The sequence below is a fragment of the Theobroma cacao genome, chromosome 9 (genome assembly GCF_000208745.1).
Source record: "Theobroma cacao cultivar B97-61/B2 chromosome 9, Criollo_cocoa_genome_V2, whole genome shotgun sequence".
NCBI classification, from domain to species: Eukaryota; Viridiplantae; Streptophyta; class Magnoliopsida; order Malvales; family Malvaceae; genus Theobroma; species Theobroma cacao.
This window is the reverse complement of record NC_030858.1, coordinates 31,411,825-31,434,332: the sequence shown is the minus strand read 5'-3', so window position 1 is coordinate 31,434,332 and position 22,508 is coordinate 31,411,825. Positions and strand designations below refer to the sequence as shown.

General features: G+C 35.6%; 3 protein-coding genes across 5 annotated transcripts; 1 reads left to right on the top strand and 2 right to left on the bottom strand.

The window, feature by feature from the left end:
- LOC18590032 lies at positions 383 to 4,718 on the top strand. Of its 2 annotated transcripts, XR_001929588.1 has the most exons (4): positions 383 to 1,203; positions 2,382 to 2,545; positions 2,641 to 3,950; positions 4,007 to 4,718. XR_001929588.1 is itself a non-coding variant. In XM_007015299.2 (3 exons), exons 1-3 carry the CDS (start codon positions 603 to 605, stop codon positions 3,718 to 3,720), a joined length of 1,845 nt encoding a protein of 614 aa, XP_007015361.2. In that variant the 5' UTR covers positions 383 to 602; the 3' UTR covers positions 3,721 to 4,718. The 2 variants fall into 2 exon arrangements, 1 of the variants encoding a protein (XP_007015361.2); XM_007015299.2 differs by having other exon boundaries at positions 2,641 to 4,718.
- Positions 10,418 to 13,417, bottom strand: LOC18590031 (pentatricopeptide repeat-containing protein DOT4, chloroplastic). The gene is made up of 2 exons (XM_018127240.1): positions 10,857 to 13,417; positions 10,418 to 10,761 (listed from the first exon to the last, which is right to left on the bottom strand). Exon 1 carries the CDS (start codon positions 13,375 to 13,377, stop codon positions 11,011 to 11,013), a length of 2,367 nt encoding a protein of 788 aa, XP_017982729.1. The 5' UTR covers positions 13,378 to 13,417; the 3' UTR covers positions 10,418 to 10,761; positions 10,857 to 11,010.
- LOC18590030 lies at positions 14,445 to 22,107 on the bottom strand. 2 transcript variants are annotated; one of them, XM_007015297.2, is made up of 6 exons: positions 21,974 to 22,107; positions 20,776 to 21,128; positions 20,173 to 20,667; positions 16,138 to 16,587; positions 15,542 to 16,039; positions 14,445 to 15,224 (listed from the first exon to the last, which is right to left on the bottom strand). In XM_007015297.2, the coding sequence occupies exons 2-6, from the start codon at positions 21,124 to 21,126 to the stop codon at positions 14,682 to 14,684; spliced, it is 2,337 nt and encodes a 778-aa protein (XP_007015359.2). In that variant the 5' UTR covers positions 21,127 to 21,128; positions 21,974 to 22,107; the 3' UTR covers positions 14,445 to 14,681. The 2 variants fall into 2 exon arrangements, with proteins under 2 accessions (XP_007015359.2, XP_017982730.1); XM_018127241.1 differs by having other exon boundaries at positions 20,776 to 21,105.

The window sequence follows — 22,508 nt, the reverse complement described above, 5'->3', positions numbered from 1 at the left end:
ACTTATTCTTTTTCTTTTATCAGTTTTCTGTTTTTGGATATTTCCTATTTTCTAGAATTTTTATTTTCTTTTTTTTTGAACTTTTTTACTTTCATCTAGAAATTTTTAATTTTGTTCTAATTTTAGAAATTTTATAATTCAAAAATAAAAATTAAGAAAAGAAAAGACAAGGTGGATTTTGATTTTATTGGTTATTTTTTCATCCTATCATCTATTTGACTAAATATGTTAATCAAAAGTGTAAAATATTTAATGAAACTAAATCTCAAATACATAATTATAAAAAAATTTTAAACTTCGACTACCAAAATTGATAGTTTACTATGGTACGGTAATCAAATGTATAATTAGCCCTTTATCTTAGTGCAGCAAAATTTTTAAAATTAAGTTGTAGTTTTGTATTGAATTTTGGGCGGATCACCGCCACAACCCCACAGCTGCAGTCTGATCCAGCGGATGATACGTCTCCATTTATCGAACTTTGGGTCTAGATCTTCGCATTCAGAAAGCATCCATCGCCAGCCCAGGCAAAAGCTTTTTCTAGCGTTGTAGAGGTCTATGAAATCTCCGGATCTAGTACAAAAACCCTGACCCGCCCGAAAATGGTGGGCCCTCCAAAGAAACACTTCCTCGCCTTCCTCCTCCTTCTCTCCCTCTGCATCATCCTCCTCCTCCTTTGCTCACCCCACCCAAACACCATCTCTACCCAAACCTTTCCTCTAAATGCCCACTCCATCCTCAACACCCCAACCTTTTCTCTCACCATCAAAGTCCTCACTTTTAACCGCCTCAACTCCCTCACCCGCTGCCTCACCTCTCTTTCCAAAGCCTACTACCTTCCGGACCACCCCGTCCACCTCCACATATTCATCGACCATTTCCCAAACCAATCCAAATCTGGCATCGATCCCAAACTTCAGGACTCGCTTGGAATTCTGCAATTTGTTGATGGGTTTGAGTGGAAATGGGGTCAGAAGATCGTTCATTACAGAACCACCAATGTGGGTCTTCAGGCACAATGGTTAGAAGCCTGGTGGCCAACTTCTGATAATGAGTTTGCCTTTGTTGTGGAAGATGATTTGGAGCTTTCACCGTTGTTTTTTAAGTATTTGAGAGCTTTGATTCTGAACTATTATTACAATGCTTCCAATTTTAGTCCTTTTGTCTATGGGGCTTCTCTTCAGCGCCCAAGGTTTGTTCCAGGTACCATTTTTTCTGGGTTTCCTTTGCTCGTTTGATAGTTTTAGTGGTATTTTTTTTCCCTTTCTTAGTTGAGAAACGATTCATATTTTGCAAAAAAAAAAAAAAAAGAAAGTTTATTGGTTGATGGTCAATTTTGAGGTTCCCATTTATTTGAATTGTATATGAATTAATACAGCAATGATTGGATTGATATGAATTGAAAAGAAGATAAATTGGACTCTCTAGTTGAAGCTTTGTCATAAGTGTGGCTTCTATAATGAAATTGTTCATTAGAAGTTTGGACTTTGGATTAAAAAGCATGCAATATTTTTTAAAAGATTTAAAAATTTAAAAATCATAATCGTTTTAGGTAACAAAATACGCTATTTTATTTTATATTGACTAATTATACTATAAACTGATATTACATTTTGTCATTTATTCATTGTTGGAAAATTATTCTTTTGCTTTTTGTTTTTTGCTCAAAATTTGTATTCTTATTCTTTATTCTTTTGCTTTATAATTTTTTTTTAAAAAAAGCAAAAAACAAATACTGAAAACAAGTAAGAAAAGTAATAACCTAACAGAGAAGATGGCCACTTCTCTTGGAAATCACTAGAGAAATTAGTCCTTTGCTTTTAAAGTGCATTGGCTTCCCAATTCCCATGTTTGTCCATATTTTCACAACTGACTATGTGGCTGTTATCTGATTTAATAAGATTATATTGTTTCGAAAACCACATTATTGTTTTTCAAATCAAGCCATTTCTCACTCAAGCCTCTAAAATGCCTTTTTAATCATGGTAAGAGCTTGACAAGGTGGAATGCATTCAACAAGCTGATTGAAGGGCTGTATTAGTAACGTTTCCTTCTGACTGCTTTACTTATATAGTTTATTCATCTTTCCCCATTTGGTTGGTGGCTGAGTTCCACACTGCTGAAGATCTCTGTAATATTATAGCCTGGCTTTTGTATGATTGTTGCATGGTTGATTGGTTTTCGCTGCTTTACTTGTAAGTTGTAACTGTAGTGAGCATGCGTAATTCTTTCTGATGGAAATCGTGTAATCCATCTCTGTGCTTATCATTTTGTTACCATCCATGGGAAGATTTTTGAGTCAGCAACCATTAATATATTATCTAAAATCGTTTTTTTGTGAATTTTCATTGTTCCTCCATTTATTTGCTTGCTAACTCCAGGTAAACATGGAAACAAGATGCTACTAGATAGCACCTCAGGACTTTTCCTGTACCAACTGGTTGGCACCTGGGGTCAGCTTCTCTTTCCAAAGCCTTGGAAAGAGTTCAGGTTGTGGTACGATGATCACAAAGCCAAAGGGATCAAGCCATTTCTTGAGGGGATGGTAATTTATGCTGCTTTAGCTCTTTCTTTTATTTTTCCTTGTTCATATATTTGGGCTTTATTTTCAATCTAATAAAATCTACAAGCTATGTACAGGTTACCACAGGATGGTACAAAAAGATGGGAGAAAAAATATGGACTCCTTGGTTCATTAAATTTATTCACTCTCGTGGCTATTTTAATATCTACACTAAATTTCCGGATGAGAAATCACTTAGTGTCTCCCACAGGGATGTCGGTGTTAACTATGGAAAAACAGCAGGGCCAGACTCTCAACTATTGGATGTAAATTCTCTTGATTCCAATTCTCTGGAAATGAAATCTTTGAGTACTATGAAGTGGTATGATTTCTGTTTCAGGGAAGTAGTTCCAGGAAGAGTTGTAAGGAACTTGAATGATCTTGGGTCTATTCTTCCTTCTGTGCAGACCAGTGGAACTGTTTTGCTTGTCAGCCTATTTGCGGCATCAGAAGCAGTCACTAGAAACCTTCTTTGCCACTTTGAGAGGCTAAATATTTGGAATTACATTTTCATTGGTCCTGCTACTGACTTTCTGTTTGATCTTGCTCAAAGAGGACATCCTGTTATTGATGCAGACCAATTTCTCAACAATATCAGAGCATATAAATCAATGGGAATTCAAGATTTGAAAGCTAGGTTTAAGAATGACATTCTGTTGAAGGCTTATGTTGTCAAAAAATGTCTAGAGTTCAGTTATAACGCTTGGGTAGTGGATGGAAACATGGTTCTTGTCAATAATGATCTGTTTCTTAAGTCTATTGATTCCACATACAACTTCTATGCAGGGGAGAGCTTGGACCTTTTCTTTGTCAAGAACTCACCTTCAGCTCACAAAATTTTGGCTGATGATTTTCTATATGATGTTGCAGCTCTGCTGGATAAAAACTCACTACCTACAGATAGCAGAAAGTTTGTATCTGTAATGGCAAAGTTACTGGAAAAAAAGGGATTTAGAGTTAAGCGTATTGATGAGAAAAGCTTTGGCGAGAAAATTGGTAACCCAAATCTCAATCGAACCTTGGAGACTGATAAAAGGGTGGTTTATTGGTCTAGAGAGTCAGATATAGATTCCATTCAGATGCGGCTTCAAGAATTGAGTCTATGGGTCATAGATAATGACTCTTCCTGCACAGCTGTAGTTTGTCACAAGTCATAGCAGTCACAGCAATTTTCAAACTTCCGTCTGATTCTAACTTTATTGTACTTAGTGCGAGACAGGTCATTGAAGCGCAAGGTATGGTAAACGCTAACCATGGCTTTTGACAGAGTGTGAGGCACTAGCATTGAAACAGAAGAAATTTCATGTATCCTCTCTTTAGTGCTGAGATGCGCATTGCAAGCAATCGGGAATCCAAGTATGGCAGCACATTTGACCACTTTTTGATGTCTGTGCTAGGAATGATAATGCTAAAAGAGTTCTAGGAGATTGTTCATAGATAATCTCTTGGCTAAAGGAGGCGGCGGATCAAGTCAGAGGTGATAGGAATCTCACTGTATGCATGAATCTCCGAAACCGAGCAAGCTGAGTTTGAGGTCAAGCATGGAGGCCAAGGCTTTGGAATTTTGCTGGAATTGTGAGTTTCTCTAAATTCATTGAGGCAATTTTATTAGCAGCAATGCTAGAGACATTCTTAAAACTATGTAATCATTTTATTCCTTTTTTCTCTTATGGAAGTGAAATCATAATTACAGCTTCTGATGTAATTATTGCTGTTCCTCAGCAGTTTGAAATCAGAGACGGTAATTTGAGATAAAAGAGGTGAGTTTTATGGAATTGGAGAGGATGATCTCTTATGATGTAGTTCAAAATCACATGTGCAAAACAAAAATGAAAATACACTTACCTTGAGAAGGATGCCTAAAAGAGGCATAAAATGGTTGACACCACGAGCATGGCCTGCACTTACAAAGATAGTGGATGAGGAGAGTGATAAAGGGAAAGGATACTGCTCTTTACCCGAAGATAAATTCTTTTTCGGGACAATTTCAAGTCTGCCTTTGTGTGTAGTCCTTGCTCACAAAAGACAACAGAAGGAAGAAATACAGGAGGAACAAAAAGAATTGCATCAGACCATGACAAAACCAAGTGAGCCAAAATTGAAGCCATTGAATTTGAATGTGGAAAAAAACACTACAAAATATGAAAAAAAAAAAAGAAAAAGAAAAAAGCATGTTATATAAGCTAAATATTTTTGTTCACATTCAAATCCAATGGATTCAAAATTTTCTCTAACCTTGTCTTTGCTTATGTTTTGATGCTATCTCTCCTGTTCCTCATTTATTCCATCCCTTGTTCTCTTGTTCCTCATTTCATTCCTCTTGCTTAGTGCCATGCTTCAACTCACACCTGTCCTTTTAGCCCACAACCGCTTTCATTCCAAGAAAAGAAATCAAGTGCTTGTCTTTCCTCTCCAACACTTTGCAGCTAATTTATGGACAAAAATTACGCGGTGAGAGGAAAATCTCACCGATGAATTTGATTGGCTAGAAACCTTTCTTGTTCTTCTTTGCTTGTTACCACGAAACCCCCTTTGGTCATTCTTTATATTGTTGAACGTTTACTAAGAAACTTTCACGCAATAGACGATCAAGGAAGTAAGAATCACATAAATTTAATACATATAAAAACAAAATGCACAAGTTTCCATGCGTTCGAGGGATCGCTTAAAAAGTTTTGCAATACCCTTTAACGGAGGCCTCGGTGTGGCGGCTAAACCCATAGTCTTTCTTCCGTGAATTGCTGCCTTCCTTCTTGTTTCGTGTTAAACTAGTCTGCTCTTTCCTTGTTGCTCCTTGTCAATCCGTATCACAGTCTCTTTCTCATTTATTACCTTGCTCCTTTCATTCCTTCACCACCTTACCTATCATACTCTGAGCACGCAGAACTTAGACTCTTATAATTTAATTCCAATCCTTCTTTTTAGTATTTATTTGAATATCCTTTTTAACTCTTTTTTTTTTTTGATAAATATAGAGGACAGAGAATATATAAATTATCATCTTAATGAGAAATTTTTTTTTTCAAGGCTGCAAAAATAAGAAAATACTGGTTCTTGAGAATTTGGAAAAACAGAAGGAATAGGAAATGTTGGGGTTGATGGAGGGTGGGTCCAACATGTCAAATTTGATGTGAAGACAAACTTATGTGCATATATTAATGTACTTCACTATAATAAACTAAATTGCAGAAATTATATTATATTGGATGAATATTCAAAGGAATTTACATGGCATGAACAATCAAGGTTAGATTCCCTAAAGTGCAATTATTTTTGTAAGAAAAAAAATTCTCTGAATTTATAATTTTATTAAATAAACATGAATAAATATTGTGTATTAATATAGAGTGCTTTTCATAAATGGGCCCCAAGCATAAGGCGTTTTTTAGAATGATCCTCTTTATAATTTTAACTGTTTTTATCCAAGAGAAAAAAAATTAGACAAAATTATCCTTAATAAAACCGACCCATTCGCTAGGCTCCGCACCTCAACCTGAAACCTATTAATGGGTCAAGTGTACCCTTTATGTGGACCACAACTCTTCGGTTTCATCGAGAAACCGTACATATCCTCAGAAGCAAGTCTGCAAAAGCATTCCTCGACAGTTCAACTTCCGAGCATTTTTGCAGTAGTAGGAGCCTTTAGGAGTGGTTATTATTCGCACAAAGGTAGTTCACATATTGAGTAGTGTGAGGAAGTTGACATTACGCTAAGAAAGGTATAATATTTTTTTTATGAATTTTTTTATTTTATTTTGAACCATGTGGAGGTTTTTGACAAAATGGTTATCGTTCATGTTTAGGGTTAAGGTTTTTGAGTATAAACCTATACATATTGCACGTTCATATTGATATTTTTGTTGTTTGAAATTTTTGAATATAAACATGAAGGTGGTATTGTTGGTGTTTAGGGGTGAAAAGGTGACCGGTCATGCGTGACTGGTTGATATATATGTATTAAGAATTCAGTTGAGGGTTTAGATATTGCGTGAGTGAGAGCGTACTTAGATGGTTGGCACATTTTGCGTGAGTGGATTTTGGCATGGGGTCACGTTGGGGTTGCGTGATTGAAAAAGGATTCAACTTAGTGTGACTGATTGATAGGTTATTACGTGACTGGTTTCTATGTTATCAGTTAGTGTGTGTGTGATTTGATTAGTTGTTCTTAGAATTGCGTGACTTGTGTGATTTAATGTTAGTAATTGCGTGACTATTGTTGTAAAAAATTGCACGAGTGTCATAACTGCTTGAAATTTATCTGCATGGGTTCATTCTATATTATTTTTGGTCAACTGTAATGCTTTAATGTGTATATGTTGATTTACTTAATAATCCATGCTCCACACTTGGATTAATTATTCTGTTTCAGGGATGTCTAAAAACAGTTAAAAATATTGTTATGATTATTTATTTTTTGAGTGAGCTTATGAGGAGGGTCATTTCTCAAAAAATCCTCTAGTTTTTTTGTTAATCTACAATGATGGTATTGACATGACTAAAATGGGAATGTTATCTATTTTATGTTGCAGTTGGCCAGCATAGGAATAGAGTAGGAAAACGTGGAGTCCTTGCTTTGTGTGCCGAAGCACTAGTGGGGGTTCAATGCGGGCATTAACATCCACTGTAAGTGGTCGCATCTGCACGTGATATGTGATATGCTGTGTCAAGTGAACGAGCTGAAAAACTTTAAGAGAACATGCTTCGAGCACATGATGTATGTCGAATCAAACAAAGGTTGTTGTCGCTAGTCGAGAACATCGTCGAGTGGAATGCATTCCCATAGGGCACATACGCGTGAAGTTTGACCGTAGATTACTTACTGAGGGGTTTCGAACCTCCTGCTGCGGGAGAAGTGGAGAAAAAGCGCTACCACCTAAAAAACAAGAGGTGAACTGCACAAGTAATCCACGGTCAAACTCCAAACATATGTGTAAGCTTAAAAAACTCTGAACAAAAGCCTCAAAACAACACATGAATTGCACAAGTCATGCACCACCACTCTCGCTTCAACAGGTAACGCAATATATAAAAACCAGTCACGCACTGCCTAAAAAACTACTGAACAAAAGCATCAAAGCAATACATGAATTGCACAAGTAATCTACGGTTAGACTCCACACATATGCGCAAGCCTAAAAAACTACTGAACAAAAGTCTCAAAATAACACATGAATTGCACAAGTCACGCGTCACCACTCTCGCTTCAACAGGTAACGTAATATATAAAAACCAGTCACGCATGCCTAAAAAACTACTGAAAAAAAGCCTCAAAGTAACACATGAATTGCACAAGTAATCCATAGTCAAACTCCACACATATGCGCAAGCCTAAAAAACTACTGAACAAAAGCCTCAAAACAATACATGAATTGCACAAGTTACGCGCCGCCACTCTCGCTTCAACAGGTAACGCAATATATAAAAACCAGTCACGCACTGCCTAAAAAACTACTGAACAAAAGCCTCAAAGCAACAGATGAATTGCACAAGTAATCCACGGTCAGACTCCATACATATGTGCAAGCCTAAAAAACTACTGAACAAAAACCTCAAAATAACACATGAATTGCACAAGTCACGCGCCACCACTCTCGCTTCAACAGGTAACGCAATATATAAAAACCAGTCACGCACTGCCTAAAAAACTACTGAACAAAAGCCTAAAAGCAACACATAAATTGCACAAATCAGTCACGCACCGTCATGCTCGCAACACCTAAGAATAAGTCACCCAATGAATAATAAGCCTCTAAACAATAGGTGAATTGCACTAGTCACGCACCATTAGTCTCGCAATACCTAATAATAAGTCAATCGATGCCTAATATCCACTCACGTTATGCCAACTTAAACAGTCACGTACTGGCCCAACGTCACGCAATACATAACACCACGTCACCATAGGTACTCTATTCTATATACATATAAACCACTCACGCAATGTCTCAACAGAAGATATGCATAGCACAATTCACGCACCGCGTATAACCCATTCTCCCAATACCTAATAATAAGTCACCCAATACCTAATAATAAGTCACCTAATACTTAATAATAAGTCACCCAATGCCTAACATCCACTCACGAAGTTATTCAGCATAATATAACTTAAACGAAGAAAATAACTCAACAAAATATGTGCTCAATGAAAATTTAAAAATTGCTATAATTTTATTCAAATTTTATTAAAAAGACCCCCCCCCCGAGAAATACAAAGAGATGATATAAAAAAAATGAACCGTAGTTCATTTCTTCATAAGCTCATCTACTTTGAACTCTATCTTGGCGAGAATATTTTCGTTACTCAAGATGATAGCCTCCAAGTCAAAAGTCCTTTGCATCAGGTTGTCGATGAGGACTTGAATCTCTTGCTGGAATATGTGCAACTGTTCCCTCACACTCAAAGGCACCTCCTCCTCTTCGGAGGCTGCCTCTTTCCCTTTCTCGACTCTTGAATCTTTAGAGGTCATTTTTCAATTATTTGAGATTGATTAAGATAATTGAATTTGATTCAAATGGTTAATGGTTCCCTTTATTTATAGGTATGAAAGTTGACTCTTCGTTTTCTACAACCATATCAGTGCAATGAAGGAGGGCTGAATTGGTTATTAAGTACTTGTTCGGCCTGCCCTTTCATCCTATCTACCTCTTAAAAGTAAAAGTCAGGCCAAACATCATTTTTCAAGAAATTCTCAACAAAAAGCAGCTTAAAGGTTTTCTCTCTTTTTCACTAATCAAAAAGGATTTTAATGTTACATCTTTTCTCTTTTCCAAGAAATTCGTTATCATTTTCGCTTTTCTCTTTTTTTTTTTTTTAATTTAGGTATCATGGTAAACCAACCAAAATCTAATACTATTGCTACTATACAAGTCTGAAATTATATATAAACTTCAAGAATTACATTAGAGCTTATTAGGTTATTGAAGATAATCAGTAGAGAATCACCTTCAGCATTAGGTAGCTAAAGTCACGCAATGCCTACAAATAGATCACACAATGCTCAACAAATATTCAATCACGTAACGTCTGTCATGCAACGCTAACAATATTCAGTCACGTAATGCCTATAAAGAACTCACGCAATGCTCAACAAATATTCAGTCAGATAATATTCAGTCACGTAGTAACTATCACGCAACGCTCAATATATATTCAGTCACGTAATGCCTATAAAGAGCTCACGCAATGCTCAACAAATATTTAGGCACTTAATGCCAAATAAACAGGTAACGATTCCTAATATCCAGTCACATACCTTAATATCTAGTGACTCAATGCCTAACAAATATTCACGCATCGCCTATAAACTGATTGATTTCGCTACCCCCAGCCAGATTTAAGTTTCCAAACTCATATAATTTACCAATCAACTTTTTCGTTCTATGAATAACCCTAAATAAACGTAAAAACCCATAACAAATACCTTGATGTCATCTCTGCACTTTGAGATCGTAAGAAAGTTGGCTGCCGATATAAACTTCGATGGCGTAGGAGAGCTGGACGGAGGGATAGCTAAATCTAAATGGAGATTTAATTTTGAAATTTTAAGCTGAATAGCGAGAGAGCAAAAAGAAAGAAACTCAGACGCCCCGTCATTTGAATTAATTGGATTAAAGAGTATTGTTGTCAAGTCGTGTCAAAAAATGACTAAAAAAGTCATTTTTTAAATCACCTTTTTATGAAAGTCATTTTTCACAATTTTCTCATTGATATATATCAGCCAAAATAAATTACAAAATCTTATATGTTAATACAAAGAAGAATATTTAAGTCAATTTTTGGCTCTAAATAAATTAACATAACTCAACCTAATAAACTAAACTAAATATAGCTCAATCGCAGTTAAAAGAAAATTTAATTTTAATAGACTAATTAATTAATTAATTTTACAAACTATTTACACTACCTTGATTTTTCTTTTTTGGCCTCCCATTTTTGGCATTTAATTTTCCCTTTCCACCTTTTGCCAGTTGGCAGTTGCAGGCCAGAACTGGGGAGATGTAGGAGCTCCTGCGGTGTCAAATAATGCTGAACAGTGTGGAACCTAGTCCCATCGGGCTTTGGCCGACAGTAACTGCGATCAGAACTCTCCATCTCTGCCCCAGTGAAACAACCTTACAGCATCGAATCTGGCCGCCGGGTGTGGCCATGCCGACCGTAAACTCTCCCTCCTCCCTCCGCTCGTCTCTCTCTCTCCCTGACAATACGCAGAAAAGAATAATGTGATACGTTAATAATGCCCATACAAATCACAAAAAACAAAAAATGATAACCGAGTTCGCCAGGACTTACTTTTCAACTAAGGTAGATTAAGAGAGATGGATAGATTTCCATGCACACCTAAAAATTCCTTAACAAGAGAACAAAGAACTGCTGAAGCTCTCCTTCAATAAAAATCTCATCAGATGAACAGCCAAACTAAATCTTAAAATGATCACAACAAAATTTAACTGTACTCAGCAAGCCAGAGAGCTGGATCCAATTTCTCCAGTCTTTGTCCAGCCACAAAAGCATGTACTTGGTCCTGGATATGAACCCAACTACAGCCAGGGTTCTTCCTTGCTCCCCTCAATTTCATCAGTTCCCTAATCCTGTTTGCGTCATCCCATTTCCCTGCTTCAGCAAACAGGTTTGAAAGAATTGTATAGTATCCACTATCCTGGGGCTTTAACTTGAACAAATTCTCAGCAGCCCAACACCCTAGCTCAACATTTCCGAAGATTCTGCATGCTCCAAGTAAAGCACCCCAAATATTAGCATCTGGGGTAATGGGCAGGCTTTTAATAAGTTCAGCTGCTTCTTGCAGTAGGCCAGCCCGGCCAAGTAGATCGACCATACATGCATAGTGCATATGTGTTGGCTTAATTTTCTGAGCCTTCATTTCTTCGAAGTATTCCCTCCCTTTCTCTACTAATCCTCCATGGCTACAAGCTGATAGAATTGCAATATATGAAACTGAATCATATTCAATGCCATCTTTCCTCATTGCTTCAAAAAGGCTGATGGCTATATTTAATTGACCTAGCATTCCATAACCTAATATCATAGCATTCCATGACACTATGTCCTTGCATTGAATCTGGTCAAAGACCTTACTAGCTAAGTCAATTCGTCCACATTTAACATAGAAGTCCAAAAGGGAGTTAGCAACAAAGAGATGAGTATGAGCATGCTTTCTTACTGCCAGTCCATGAATCTCTTTCCCTTGCTTGAAAGCAGCTTGATTTGCACAGGCCGAAATAACACCCATGAATGAAACTACATCATGGTTGATGCTGATGAGCCCCATTTCTGAGAATAAACTCACAGATTTTGACCAATCACTAGTTTGAGAATAGCTTACAATCAAAATATTGTAAGAGACTACATCCTTAAGGGAGTTCTTAAAGACATTTTCAGCAAGATTTAAGTATCCACATTTTGCATACATGTCTGTCAGAGCATTGGAAACAAACAGATCAAAGTTGGACCCCAGACGAACTGTCCTACCATGAATTTCTTTTCCATTTTGAAGAAACCCTACTCGTCCACAAGCTGGAAGAACATTTGTTAAGGTAATAGAATCTGGAAACTCACCATGAGTTTGCATTTCTCTTAGTAGTGCTATAGCTTCTAATTCAAGCCTATTTTGAGCAAAATTGGCAACCATGGCATTCCATGAAACAACATTTCTCACCTTCATTTTCTGAAACACATTTGAAGCTGCACTTGAATGACCTGATTTTGCATACATATCAATCAATGAGTTCGAAATGAAAACATCATGTTCAATAGCAATTCTCAAACTGAAACCATGAATCTCCTTTGCTAAATTGAAATATTCTAATTCAACCAGCACCGGTATCATACTTGAAATAGTGATGGAATCAGGTGTCAGCCCTACCTTCATCATTAACCTAAACATATCCAACGCATCCTTATTAAGTCCCACGTAAGCTAGACTAGTAATTCTGGCATTCCAAGAAACCACATTCTTTTCCACCATTTCATCAAAAACTCGCTCCGAGTCCTTCGCATTCCTACATTTCCCATATGCATCAACCAATGCATTCCCAATACCAACCTCAAATTCTAAACCAACCTTAACAACAGTCCCATGAATCTGCCTCACCAACCCGTCATCTCCAACCCCTCCACAAACAGGCAACAAACTGACAAAAGTAACCGTGTTGGGCCTAATCCCAGAATTCAAATTCATCTGGGAGAACAAATTAAGCGCCTCCAAGTAACTGCCATTAATGGAAACAACCCCAAGAACCGTATTCCACGACACAACATCTCTGTCACGCATTTCATCAAACACTTTCCTCGCTTCGTTCAAACCCCCAAAATTACCATGAAACAACAAAAGGGTATTCCCTAATAGAATATCTGAACCAAACCCAGTTTTAATAACAGTCCCATGAATCTCCAAACCCTTTTGAAAACAAAAGGCATCGGCACAGGCCTTGAGAATAAAAGGAAAAGTATGATCATCCGGTTTTATTCCGGTTCGAAGCATTGTATTATAAATATGAAATTGAAATCCGTCGTGATAAATTCTAGCAACGGACAAAGCACGGATGAAGGTATTCCATAAGAAGGGTGTTTGAGAATACGGAAGAGTTTGTTGGAATAAAAGGTGACAATTCGAAGGGGAATTGAAGGTGGCGTAGCGGAGAATGAGAGCGGCGGAGAGAGGAACATTGGTGGGGAGGACGCCATGGAGAATGGCTAAGGCGTGAGTTTGTTTGATGTGTAGAAAAGAGTTGGATTTGGAGCAGAGTGAGAGTAGAGTTTTGGTTAGGTTACAGTGACACGGTTTTACGTGCATGCTTTTGTTGTAAATTTGTATTAGCTTGAATATTGCTGCTTTCGTGAAAATAATACGGGGAATTTCAAGTTGTTTAGAATATCTCAGTATATAAATATAATTTCATAAATTATCATCGACTAAATAAATAGTAATTAACACAATATTGAAATGGAAATTTATTAGTATTATATACAATATAGATGCCATTATTTGAATTAATGATAGCATTTAAAGACTGGAATCCAAATTTTTTTTAAATTAAAATAAAAATATAATAAATAATTATTAACATAATATTTAAAAAAGTTCATAAATTATTTAAAAATTTTTAAATAAATTTTTATTTAACCTTCAATCAAGTTTTTATATTTTTATTTTTTATTTTAAATAAAATAAATTTTTATGTTAAGTAAAAATAAATTTTTATAACTAACGATTTTATATTTATTTTAAACAAAATAAATGTTTAGTTATGATTATCAATCATTAGTCAAAACATGTCTTATTATTTTATAACACTTGATGTTGACATGATGACACTTGACAAGTTGATATAGCATAGTTACATGATTACGTTTTATTTTTTATGTTAATGTCATATTAATATTATATAATTATAAAATAATAAATAATGTTTTGATTACTGAAAATTGATGAATTATTAATTATAAAAATCTATTTAATACAAATTAACAGTACAACAACTTGATGTAAAAGAGAAATAAAAATTTATTTAAATTTTTTAATAGTTCAAGACTTTATAAATCATTATTATACCATATGTATTCGTACAAGTATAAACTTAAAAGTCTGTACATGGCTTGAAACCAAGGATTAAGCTGATGGTGCAGGGCATAGGCCGCTTGCGAATCCAGCCCAAACAATAGTTTGAGATGCTTAGACAATGCATTTGGACTTGCAAAAGTTAATATGAACAGGTAATGCTACCAAGCAATTTCAGAGTTTTCCATCAAAGTTAACTTCTTAGTAAAAGCAGCAGTTTTCTTTATTCTTTTTTTTTTTTTGGGTTCCTTTTCGACTCAATTTTTTCAGATCAATATTTCAACTCCATTACAATTCCAAACTAAGTCGAAAGTCACTTTATTCTATCAATCAATATATAGAAATATTAAAAAAAAAAAGAAAAAGAAACTAATGCTAATGCTTGTTCCTAACAGTTAAGATGCCTTTCTACTATTTGAGAAATATGTAGGGTCTGGAATGCCACTTAAGGCAACCATTAACCTGAGGGGAAAAACTTAAAAAGAGAAGAAGATATAATAACTAAAGAGGTACAATAATCTTTCCCATTTTCAACTACCCTAACCCCGCAATCGTTTTAATAACCACTTTTTTCTTAACCTCTCATCCAATTTCACAAACATCATGGCTCTCTTCTCATCAAAAGAAAGGTACTCACATGCATCGATTATAAGATCGTCATCGAACTCAGGAATACTCTGCACCATTTGAAACAGTTCATCCAAGCATACCGCCTTACTTTCTGTCAATGCATCAGCAATCCTACCAATATTTGCTGCCATATCACTCATCATCTCTAACATTACATCACTAGTACGCCTCCTCTTTAATGCCTCCTTGGCATGCGAAGAAGAAGAAGGTCTGGCTCTTGTCTGCTGAGATGAAACTTGCATGTCATCATCAGTATTATCATGGCCCATTTCTTCGTCAACCACGACTTGTACTGGGGCGTCCACAGGTTCTTCATTATTTTGAATAGGATTTACAACTCTATCACCTGCTTCAGACCAGTGTCCGACTGCCAGCTCATTGCCAACAATAATATTTAACTCACTGAAATTATCAATACACCGTCCTCGTATGCGGCTTACATCAGGATTTCTCTGGAAAAATTTGCAGATCAATTGAGAAGAGTGAAATGAAAACAACACATGCATATAAAGCAACTCAGCCACAGGAGTTGTTATTAGCCGTTCAGAATTCTACATATATGCATAATACTTTACAAGTTTTCTTTTTTTTTAAAAAAAAAGGAGAAACTTTTTGCCAGAAATCATTCAATTTGACATTTCCAAGAAACTGGAAAGTAAAATATCATGATCAACGAGGCAGTTGCATACTAAACTTGAATGGCATGTAAACTTGACTGATCCATGAATAGGTTTTAAAAGTTCTCTTTAATCAGTTTAATGAACTGTACCTTGATGCACTCTCTCCATTCCGAGTCATTAGCAATAACCATCTTTTGTCCCTCATCCCATTCAAATCCACGTTGAGAGAGGAGTTCTTTCACAAGCCTGTATTGTTTCTTCCAGGTCCTGAGCCTGTTTCCAATATTTTCTGTTGTCAAGTCCAATGAAAACTTTTTGTTTAGAACAGAAAGAGCAGCTCTAAATGCCACAGGCTTAAAACTTTTCTGATGCTTATTTCCAATAGTCACTTGCTGCACCAGCTGTTCTGTCAAGCACTGGTCCATCTCATCTGTCCATAATATGTACTTCCCTTTGTCTTTTGCAACATCACTCTGTCCGTAAAACAACTCCTCAGTATCTGCAGCTTCATTATTCGCAGTCAAATTTACATCATCATTAGAACTATTTAGTGAACTTTCGGGCAGATCATCACAACCAAAGATGGCAAATAGCTCGTAGTAGTTTCTGATGACACGTCCTCGAAAAGACCTAGCATCAGGAGTAATCTGTTCCAAAAGAAGAACAAAGACCAAAATAAAAGAAAAGGCTCAAACAGTATATTATAAAGGGAATCATTATCCAAATTTACCAGAATGTCCTTTACCTTAATATATCGATTCCATGCAGAATCATTTGCAATGACCATATTTTGTGTTTTATCCCATTCAAATTCACTGTGATGCAGAAGCTCTTTCAGAATCTCATACTGTTTCTTCCACGTTTTGAGACGATTCCTTATATGCTCTCTTGTCAAATCAAGCTGAAACCTTTTACTCAAAGCTGATACAGCTGCCTCATAAGCTAGAGGTCTTAATTTGTTGTCTAATTTACTCTTATTCCCAAGTTTGACTTGCTCCACCAGAACCTTGCTGAGGTATTGGTCCATCTCATATGTCCACATCATGTTCTTTGCTTGATCTTTCACCTTGACACCATTCTGCAAAGGGGAGATATCAACACCCTCTGCAACCTCATTGTCGCTGCCAAAGATTGTGCACAAGTTATCATAGTTCTCAATAACTCTTCCACGGTATATCCTGGCATCAGGGTGAGCCTGTTAATGAAGCAGGAAAATTAGCCAGATGATAAGGACAATAGATGTTGCACTACAGTAGGAGTAAAACAATCCAACTCAATTAAGGCGCATTAATTGATTGTTCAAAGAACATTAGATGGATGCACATGCACAAGCAAACCAATTTACATGCATAAACTCATATGCATGTACACACCAAGCATGAACATGGGCACGAACTCACAGACACTGCTGGGATGCATGAGTGAGGTAGGAGTAGGACACATTAACATATAGATATTTTATGTTTATTTCAGTCCATGTTCTGTTAATTTATCATAAAATATAAATATCAAGCGCTGCAAAATTTTTGTTTCTTTTTTCAATATCAAAGGTGTAAGGCATTCATACATATGGCATAAATCTTTTATTCTTTGACAGAAATATTCAAAGTCAAACCTAAGAAAAAAGGCATAACATAAACTAGCCCAAAAATAAAAGGAGACTTTAAATGAGTTGAGAAGCCCATTAAAATGTAAGAAAAAGGAAGCTCAACCCAAATGAATAATGTTCTTTGCAATTGCCAGTAAGATAGGTAGAAATCCAGAAGAGGAGAATAAATTGAACCAGAGGAAGCAGACGGGATGTTTCTCAAATGGAAATAAGAAGCTTGTACAACAAGAAATGAAGCCTAATCCAAAGAAAGGCTTATTCCTCTCCTCTCGAGTTAGGGTGCAAAATGCATTGACCAGCGAAGAGACTCTTTTATTGTCAATGCCATCAAATGGTTTGCTCTTAATTTTCCTCCATTCTTAAAGTGCATTTTTTAGATTAAACTGAACTCAAATTCTTTGACAAAAAGACAATTCTTGTCAAATTCTGCATTGGTTCGCATTGCATTTTACTTGATACTCCAATTTTGTTGTCTCTAGCAGATATTCTGCTTATTCTATACAAAACCAAGATTTGCCATGTGAATACATCCACGTAAAGACAAACATGACTAAAACTGCAGTTTTCTACTATGACACATCATGCTAACATCTAATAAAATAAGAATGGCTACAGCTACAAGCCTAAGTTGAAGAGAGTAACCTAAATAAAAGGAAAAATAAGTTTCATTAATGAGTTGGAGGAAAAAGGAAGAACTAGAAAAGAAAATGAATGGAAACAAGGAGAATAAGAGAAATGGTAGAACATTTAATGTTTTTTTTTTTTAATAAGAAAAAGACAAATTGATATGCAGAATATTGTTAGCTTTGAAGTAACTTGCAAATGTTTTTCACTCTATCGTACACATTCTACAAGCTCAGTTCAAATCCAAGTTAAATTCTTGTTTAACCTAGATTGTTAAGACCATAAGCACGATTGAGCTTCTACAGTACTCTACATCCCAATAGAGATCTGACAATAATTTTATGCCCTAAGATTCTACATTAGGTTCTGAAGACTCTTGGATTGGAGATTAATAGAACTGCAAGATCAAAATCAGAAGTTTAAGAACCATTCTTTTGATTAAGACTATCTAAAACTAAAGCAAATATGTTAGAAGCTAAAGAGATTACATTCCACATACTTAAGTGATACTGACTACTGTTTGGTGAAAGAAATTCTTACTTTAGCGGAAACCACATAGATTTGGTGACTGCCACCAAAAAGGGTTTTGAGAAGAATGTAGTCCTGAACTTTGGCATTTTCTCAAGAAATGGAAGCTACCAAGAATGAAAAACCACACACTCAGAACCAGCGCCACACAATTTTTTGTTTTTGTTTTTTTATCATTTCACCAGGTAACAACCCTAGCCATCTTAATCATACTTCAAGCACATTTGACTCATTTTTTATACAATTATTTCAAGTTCTAAAGAAGAACCCAACTGCAGGTATACTAAGAATTCAATGAGGAAGTAAGTAACTTTTAACAACTAAAAAGCAATTCTCATCCGCCATTAATAATGGAATACTTAACAAAAATAGAAAATTTACTAAATTAACATTTTTATTCATAATAATAGTCCGTATAAAATTAATCTGCAGGCTCATTTTCTAGCTGCACTGTCCTCACCCCCAAACACCAACACTCCTGCACAAATGCATGCAGGGTAGAAAAACATGGCAAAATAGCAGGAAGACAGCACCTGATAGTGAAGAAAACTATGGGACAGCAAGACCAGAGTAGGTGTGCACAAATAAAATAAGGATTTCTCTGCAGCAGAAGAGTGATAGTGGCCTTCTGACAGAGTGAACCTGATGACTCTTGTGGTCATTGAGAAACAGCACATCTCATTAGGATTATTTCAGAATTATTAAATCAGGTGGCAGAAATTCGGCATAACCCAGAATGTGGAGGAATGTTGTACATAAAACATAAAGAAGAGAGCAGCATACTCTTACCAGCATAGAGTAGCAGAGCATACACACTTAATTCTCTTAGCAGTTTTGTAGAAAAAGGTAAACAAAATGAAATGCTATCAGCAAAACTTTTTTAACCTGTTATTCTCTTTCATGAAGCATGTTTGACATGGTTTAATTATGTGCTAACTGCTAGTATGGAATAATGCTACTTAAGAAATAGGTTATAGAAATAGTATGGACATCATTTCCCTTTCCACCCCAAAACTACAATTGATTGTTACTTACATAAAGTAGCAGTGACAATGACATGGCAGCCTTGGTCAGGAAGAACAATATTCTATTAAACTCCTCGCATGAAAGAAGAGCTCAAGTCTTGATACATGATTAACCAACTGTGGTCCACAATTTATATATCAGCCTAAAAACCTCAAATTTACCAATAAATTATTTAAATTCTGTAAAATAAACATTTCTCTAGTTTAATTCTTCTCTCAACTCACTTCTTAACACAGTCTAATGCCCCAGGCCCAAACACCACTAGCCTAACAACTTTTCATACCTATACTACATGACCCTCAAAACCTTAAGCTCAAGTTACTAGTAGTGATTGACTTGAACCTTTATTAATGTCTCATCATTTACGTTCATATCCAATGTTTTTTTGTTTTTTTTTTTTGAAAGGCAGTATTTATTATTCACAAGTGATCTCGCAAGAAGAGACTACAAAAGGCACTTCAGGTATGCCATGCAAAAGAGTCGCAGATTACAAACATTCAGTGGTATCCAAACATTCAGAATGGCATAAAACCATTACACAATTTGTTTAGAATGTGATCTGAATTAAAGTCAATGACAAAAAAGTAATCATCTTGCCTTCACTCTCTGTTATTTCTCTCCTCACAATCCACGATTTTTATTCTTTTTCCTCATCTAAAGAGTTTTCAAATGTTGGTAATTTCAAAAATAAAAAAAATCATGTCTATACACATGTAATTTTTGTCTAGTAAATGAAAAGCCTTTTACAGTGTCATCAACAAGGGTCGTTGCAAAACCATATATTAGAATTTATAACACATTTGAAGAAATTAGGCTTTAGAACCTGGAATCAACTGCTAATTAATTTATTAAAAGTTTTATGATATTAGAACATCCCAGATAAAATCTTTTCTTTTCCAACTGACATTGCAGCTTTGAAAGAACTCAGTTCCATGTGCTTGTAATAGTCCTAAGGTATCTCATGTGTAAAATTTTTTGTTATACTGGACATACCTTGACATAGGTGGTCCATACTGAGCCATCTGCAATGATCATCTTCCGTGTTTTGTCCCATTTGAAACCAGGATGAGAAAACAGTTGCTTTAAAACAACATACTGTTTCTTCCAAGTTCTAAGCCTATTCCTAATGTGATCTTTTGTCAATTCAAGCCCAATTTTTTCATTTAAGGTTGAAAGAGCAGCATCATATGCCTCCCGCTGTAAGGTACCGTCCAGTTTATACCCCTCCTTCACTTTCTCCACAAGACTCTTACCTAGGTAGTAATCCATTTCAACAGTCCACCTCAAGTTTTTTATGTGGTTGTCATCACTCTGAATGTCAGATGAACTGGCAGTGTCTAGACCATCTATGTTGGCTGCAGACTGCATATGAGTTACTGCACCATTTTCCAAACAGCCTGCTATATCTTGATCATTGCCAATAATAATACATAACTCATCATAATTGTCAATCGTTCTTCCCTGGAACTGCCTAGCATCAGGTTGTGCCTGAGAGACACAAAAGACCATCACATTATTCACAGCCAAGTACATAATAGTATTTGCAAAATCCTGGATGTGATATTACGTAACTGCCTCAAAGTGCATGAAAAATACCTTGATGTAATCATTCCATACAGAAGCATCTGCAACAACCATCCTTTGTTTCTCATCCCACTGAAATCCTTTTTGAGCAAGAAGCTCCTTTAAGATCCCAAACTGTTTCTTCCATGTTTTTAGCCGATTTCTTAGATGTTCTTCTGTCAAATCAAACCCAAATTTTTTGTTTATAACAGTTAGGGCGACTATGTATGCCGCAGGCTTCAAAGCATTGTCGGTCTTGTTACCCTTCTTCACTTGCTCAGCTAGTATCTTGGCAAGGCAAGAGTCCATTTCGCTTGACCACTGGAAGTAACTTCCCTTTTCTTGAGCATTGGAACGACACCTCTGATATGACTTGCAATACATTTCTGCAAATTCAAGCACACACAATAACACCATATAACAACATAACCATGATTGACAGGAAACTCAGTAGCAGTATACAACAGGGTTGTAATTGAGCTAAGTCAAGTCAATACAGTACAAAATTCAAGCTCTAATATAAACTCAATGGTCGAGCCTGATCAAGTTTGATTTCTCAAACTCAAGCTCAACTCAATTTGGCTTGATTAATTTAAAAATAGATTCATACAATTTTATTTATACACATATTATATAGTTGAATATATTTAAGATATTAAAGAATAAAGAAACTTGATTAGACTTGTAAGCCACTCGAGCCAAATGTTAAAATACTTGAACTCAGCTCGAATGACTACTAAAGCTCAACTCAGCAGTGAACGAGTCATTTATGGCTCGACTAGTTTACACCCCTAGAACTATGGAACACTGACAACATAGTCCACTCCCTCAAGCCATATTTTACATATTTGAATTTTGAATCAAAGTTGATGGTCTGTAAAATCAAAGGTAAAAACAGATTATTCATTTTCATTATTTCATATTCCCAAATAAATAAATAAACGGATACACACAAAGTAAAACTCCCCAACAAACAAGTCAAAGAAAGGGAAAAAATTCAGCAACTGGAAAATGCTCTGTAATTAGCAGCGATAAAAATCAAAGGTAAATTCTTGGTTTTATAAGACCTTCAGCCTCCAATTATTGCGTCTTTTAGGAGTCGAATTAAATTTTTTTTTCCCATTCTTGCAAGCGTAATTAACTCCAAAATTTGAGATTTTCTAACCTCCCTATAAAAATTTAAACTAAATTAAGGAGGAGGGAAAAGAGAAGCGTGATCGAATGACGTTACCTGCAATTGGTTCAGGTGTCTATTTCTTCCTCCGCCGCTTCTTTTCACGGCAATGGCGAAATTCTCATATTAAACAAGAATCATTAGTTATTTTTGTTAATAAAATGTTGCCGGGGTTTTCCTTCTTTTTTTTTTTTTTTTTTTGTTTACTTTGAAATATACCATGTAATAATTTTTTAAAAACAAAATAGGAAGAAATAATTATGTATTTACTATTTTACCCCATGATTGTAGTTTGAGCAATAATGCTAGTATTGAAATTTATAGACTAAATAGTCAAATAAGCCCCTAAACTGTATAAAAAAATTAATAAAGCTTTTTATCTTTTTATTGCATTCAATTAAATCTTTTAATTTTTATTTTGTAACAAATAAGCTACTCTCATTAACGGTTGATTAACTTTTTTAGTTATAATTGGCACTTTTATATTATATGATTCATTTACCATGAGACAAGTTAACATATCATTTTGATGATGTCACTAAATCATCTTCAAAATCTAAAATCAAATAAATCTTTCAAAGAAAGATTAAGC

Coding starts and splice junctions, on each gene's coding strand:
- LOC18590030 (XM_007015297.2), bottom strand. CDS start 21,126: ATGTATTGCAAGTCATATCAGAGGTGTCGTTCCAATGCTCAAGAAAAG. Junction 16,040..16,137: donor CATGGAATCGATATATTAAG/GTAAAGGACATT, acceptor CTTTTGGAACAG/ATTACTCCTGATGCTAGGTC. Junction 15,225..15,541: donor AATGGAGAGAGTGCATCAAG/GTACAGTTCATT, acceptor AAATTTTTCCAG/AGAAATCCTGATGTAAGCCG.
- LOC18590031 (XM_018127240.1), bottom strand. CDS start 13,377: ATGCACGTAAAACCGTGTCACTGTAACCTAACCAAAACTCTACTCTCA.
- LOC18590032 (XM_007015299.2), top strand. CDS start 603: ATGGTGGGCCCTCCAAAGAAACACTTCCTCGCCTTCCTCCTCCTTCTC. Junction 1,204..2,381: donor GCGCCCAAGGTTTGTTCCAG/GTACCATTTTTT, acceptor TGCTAACTCCAG/GTAAACATGGAAACAAGATG. Junction 2,546..2,640: donor AGCCATTTCTTGAGGGGATG/GTAATTTATGCT, acceptor AGCTATGTACAG/GTTACCACAGGATGGTACAA.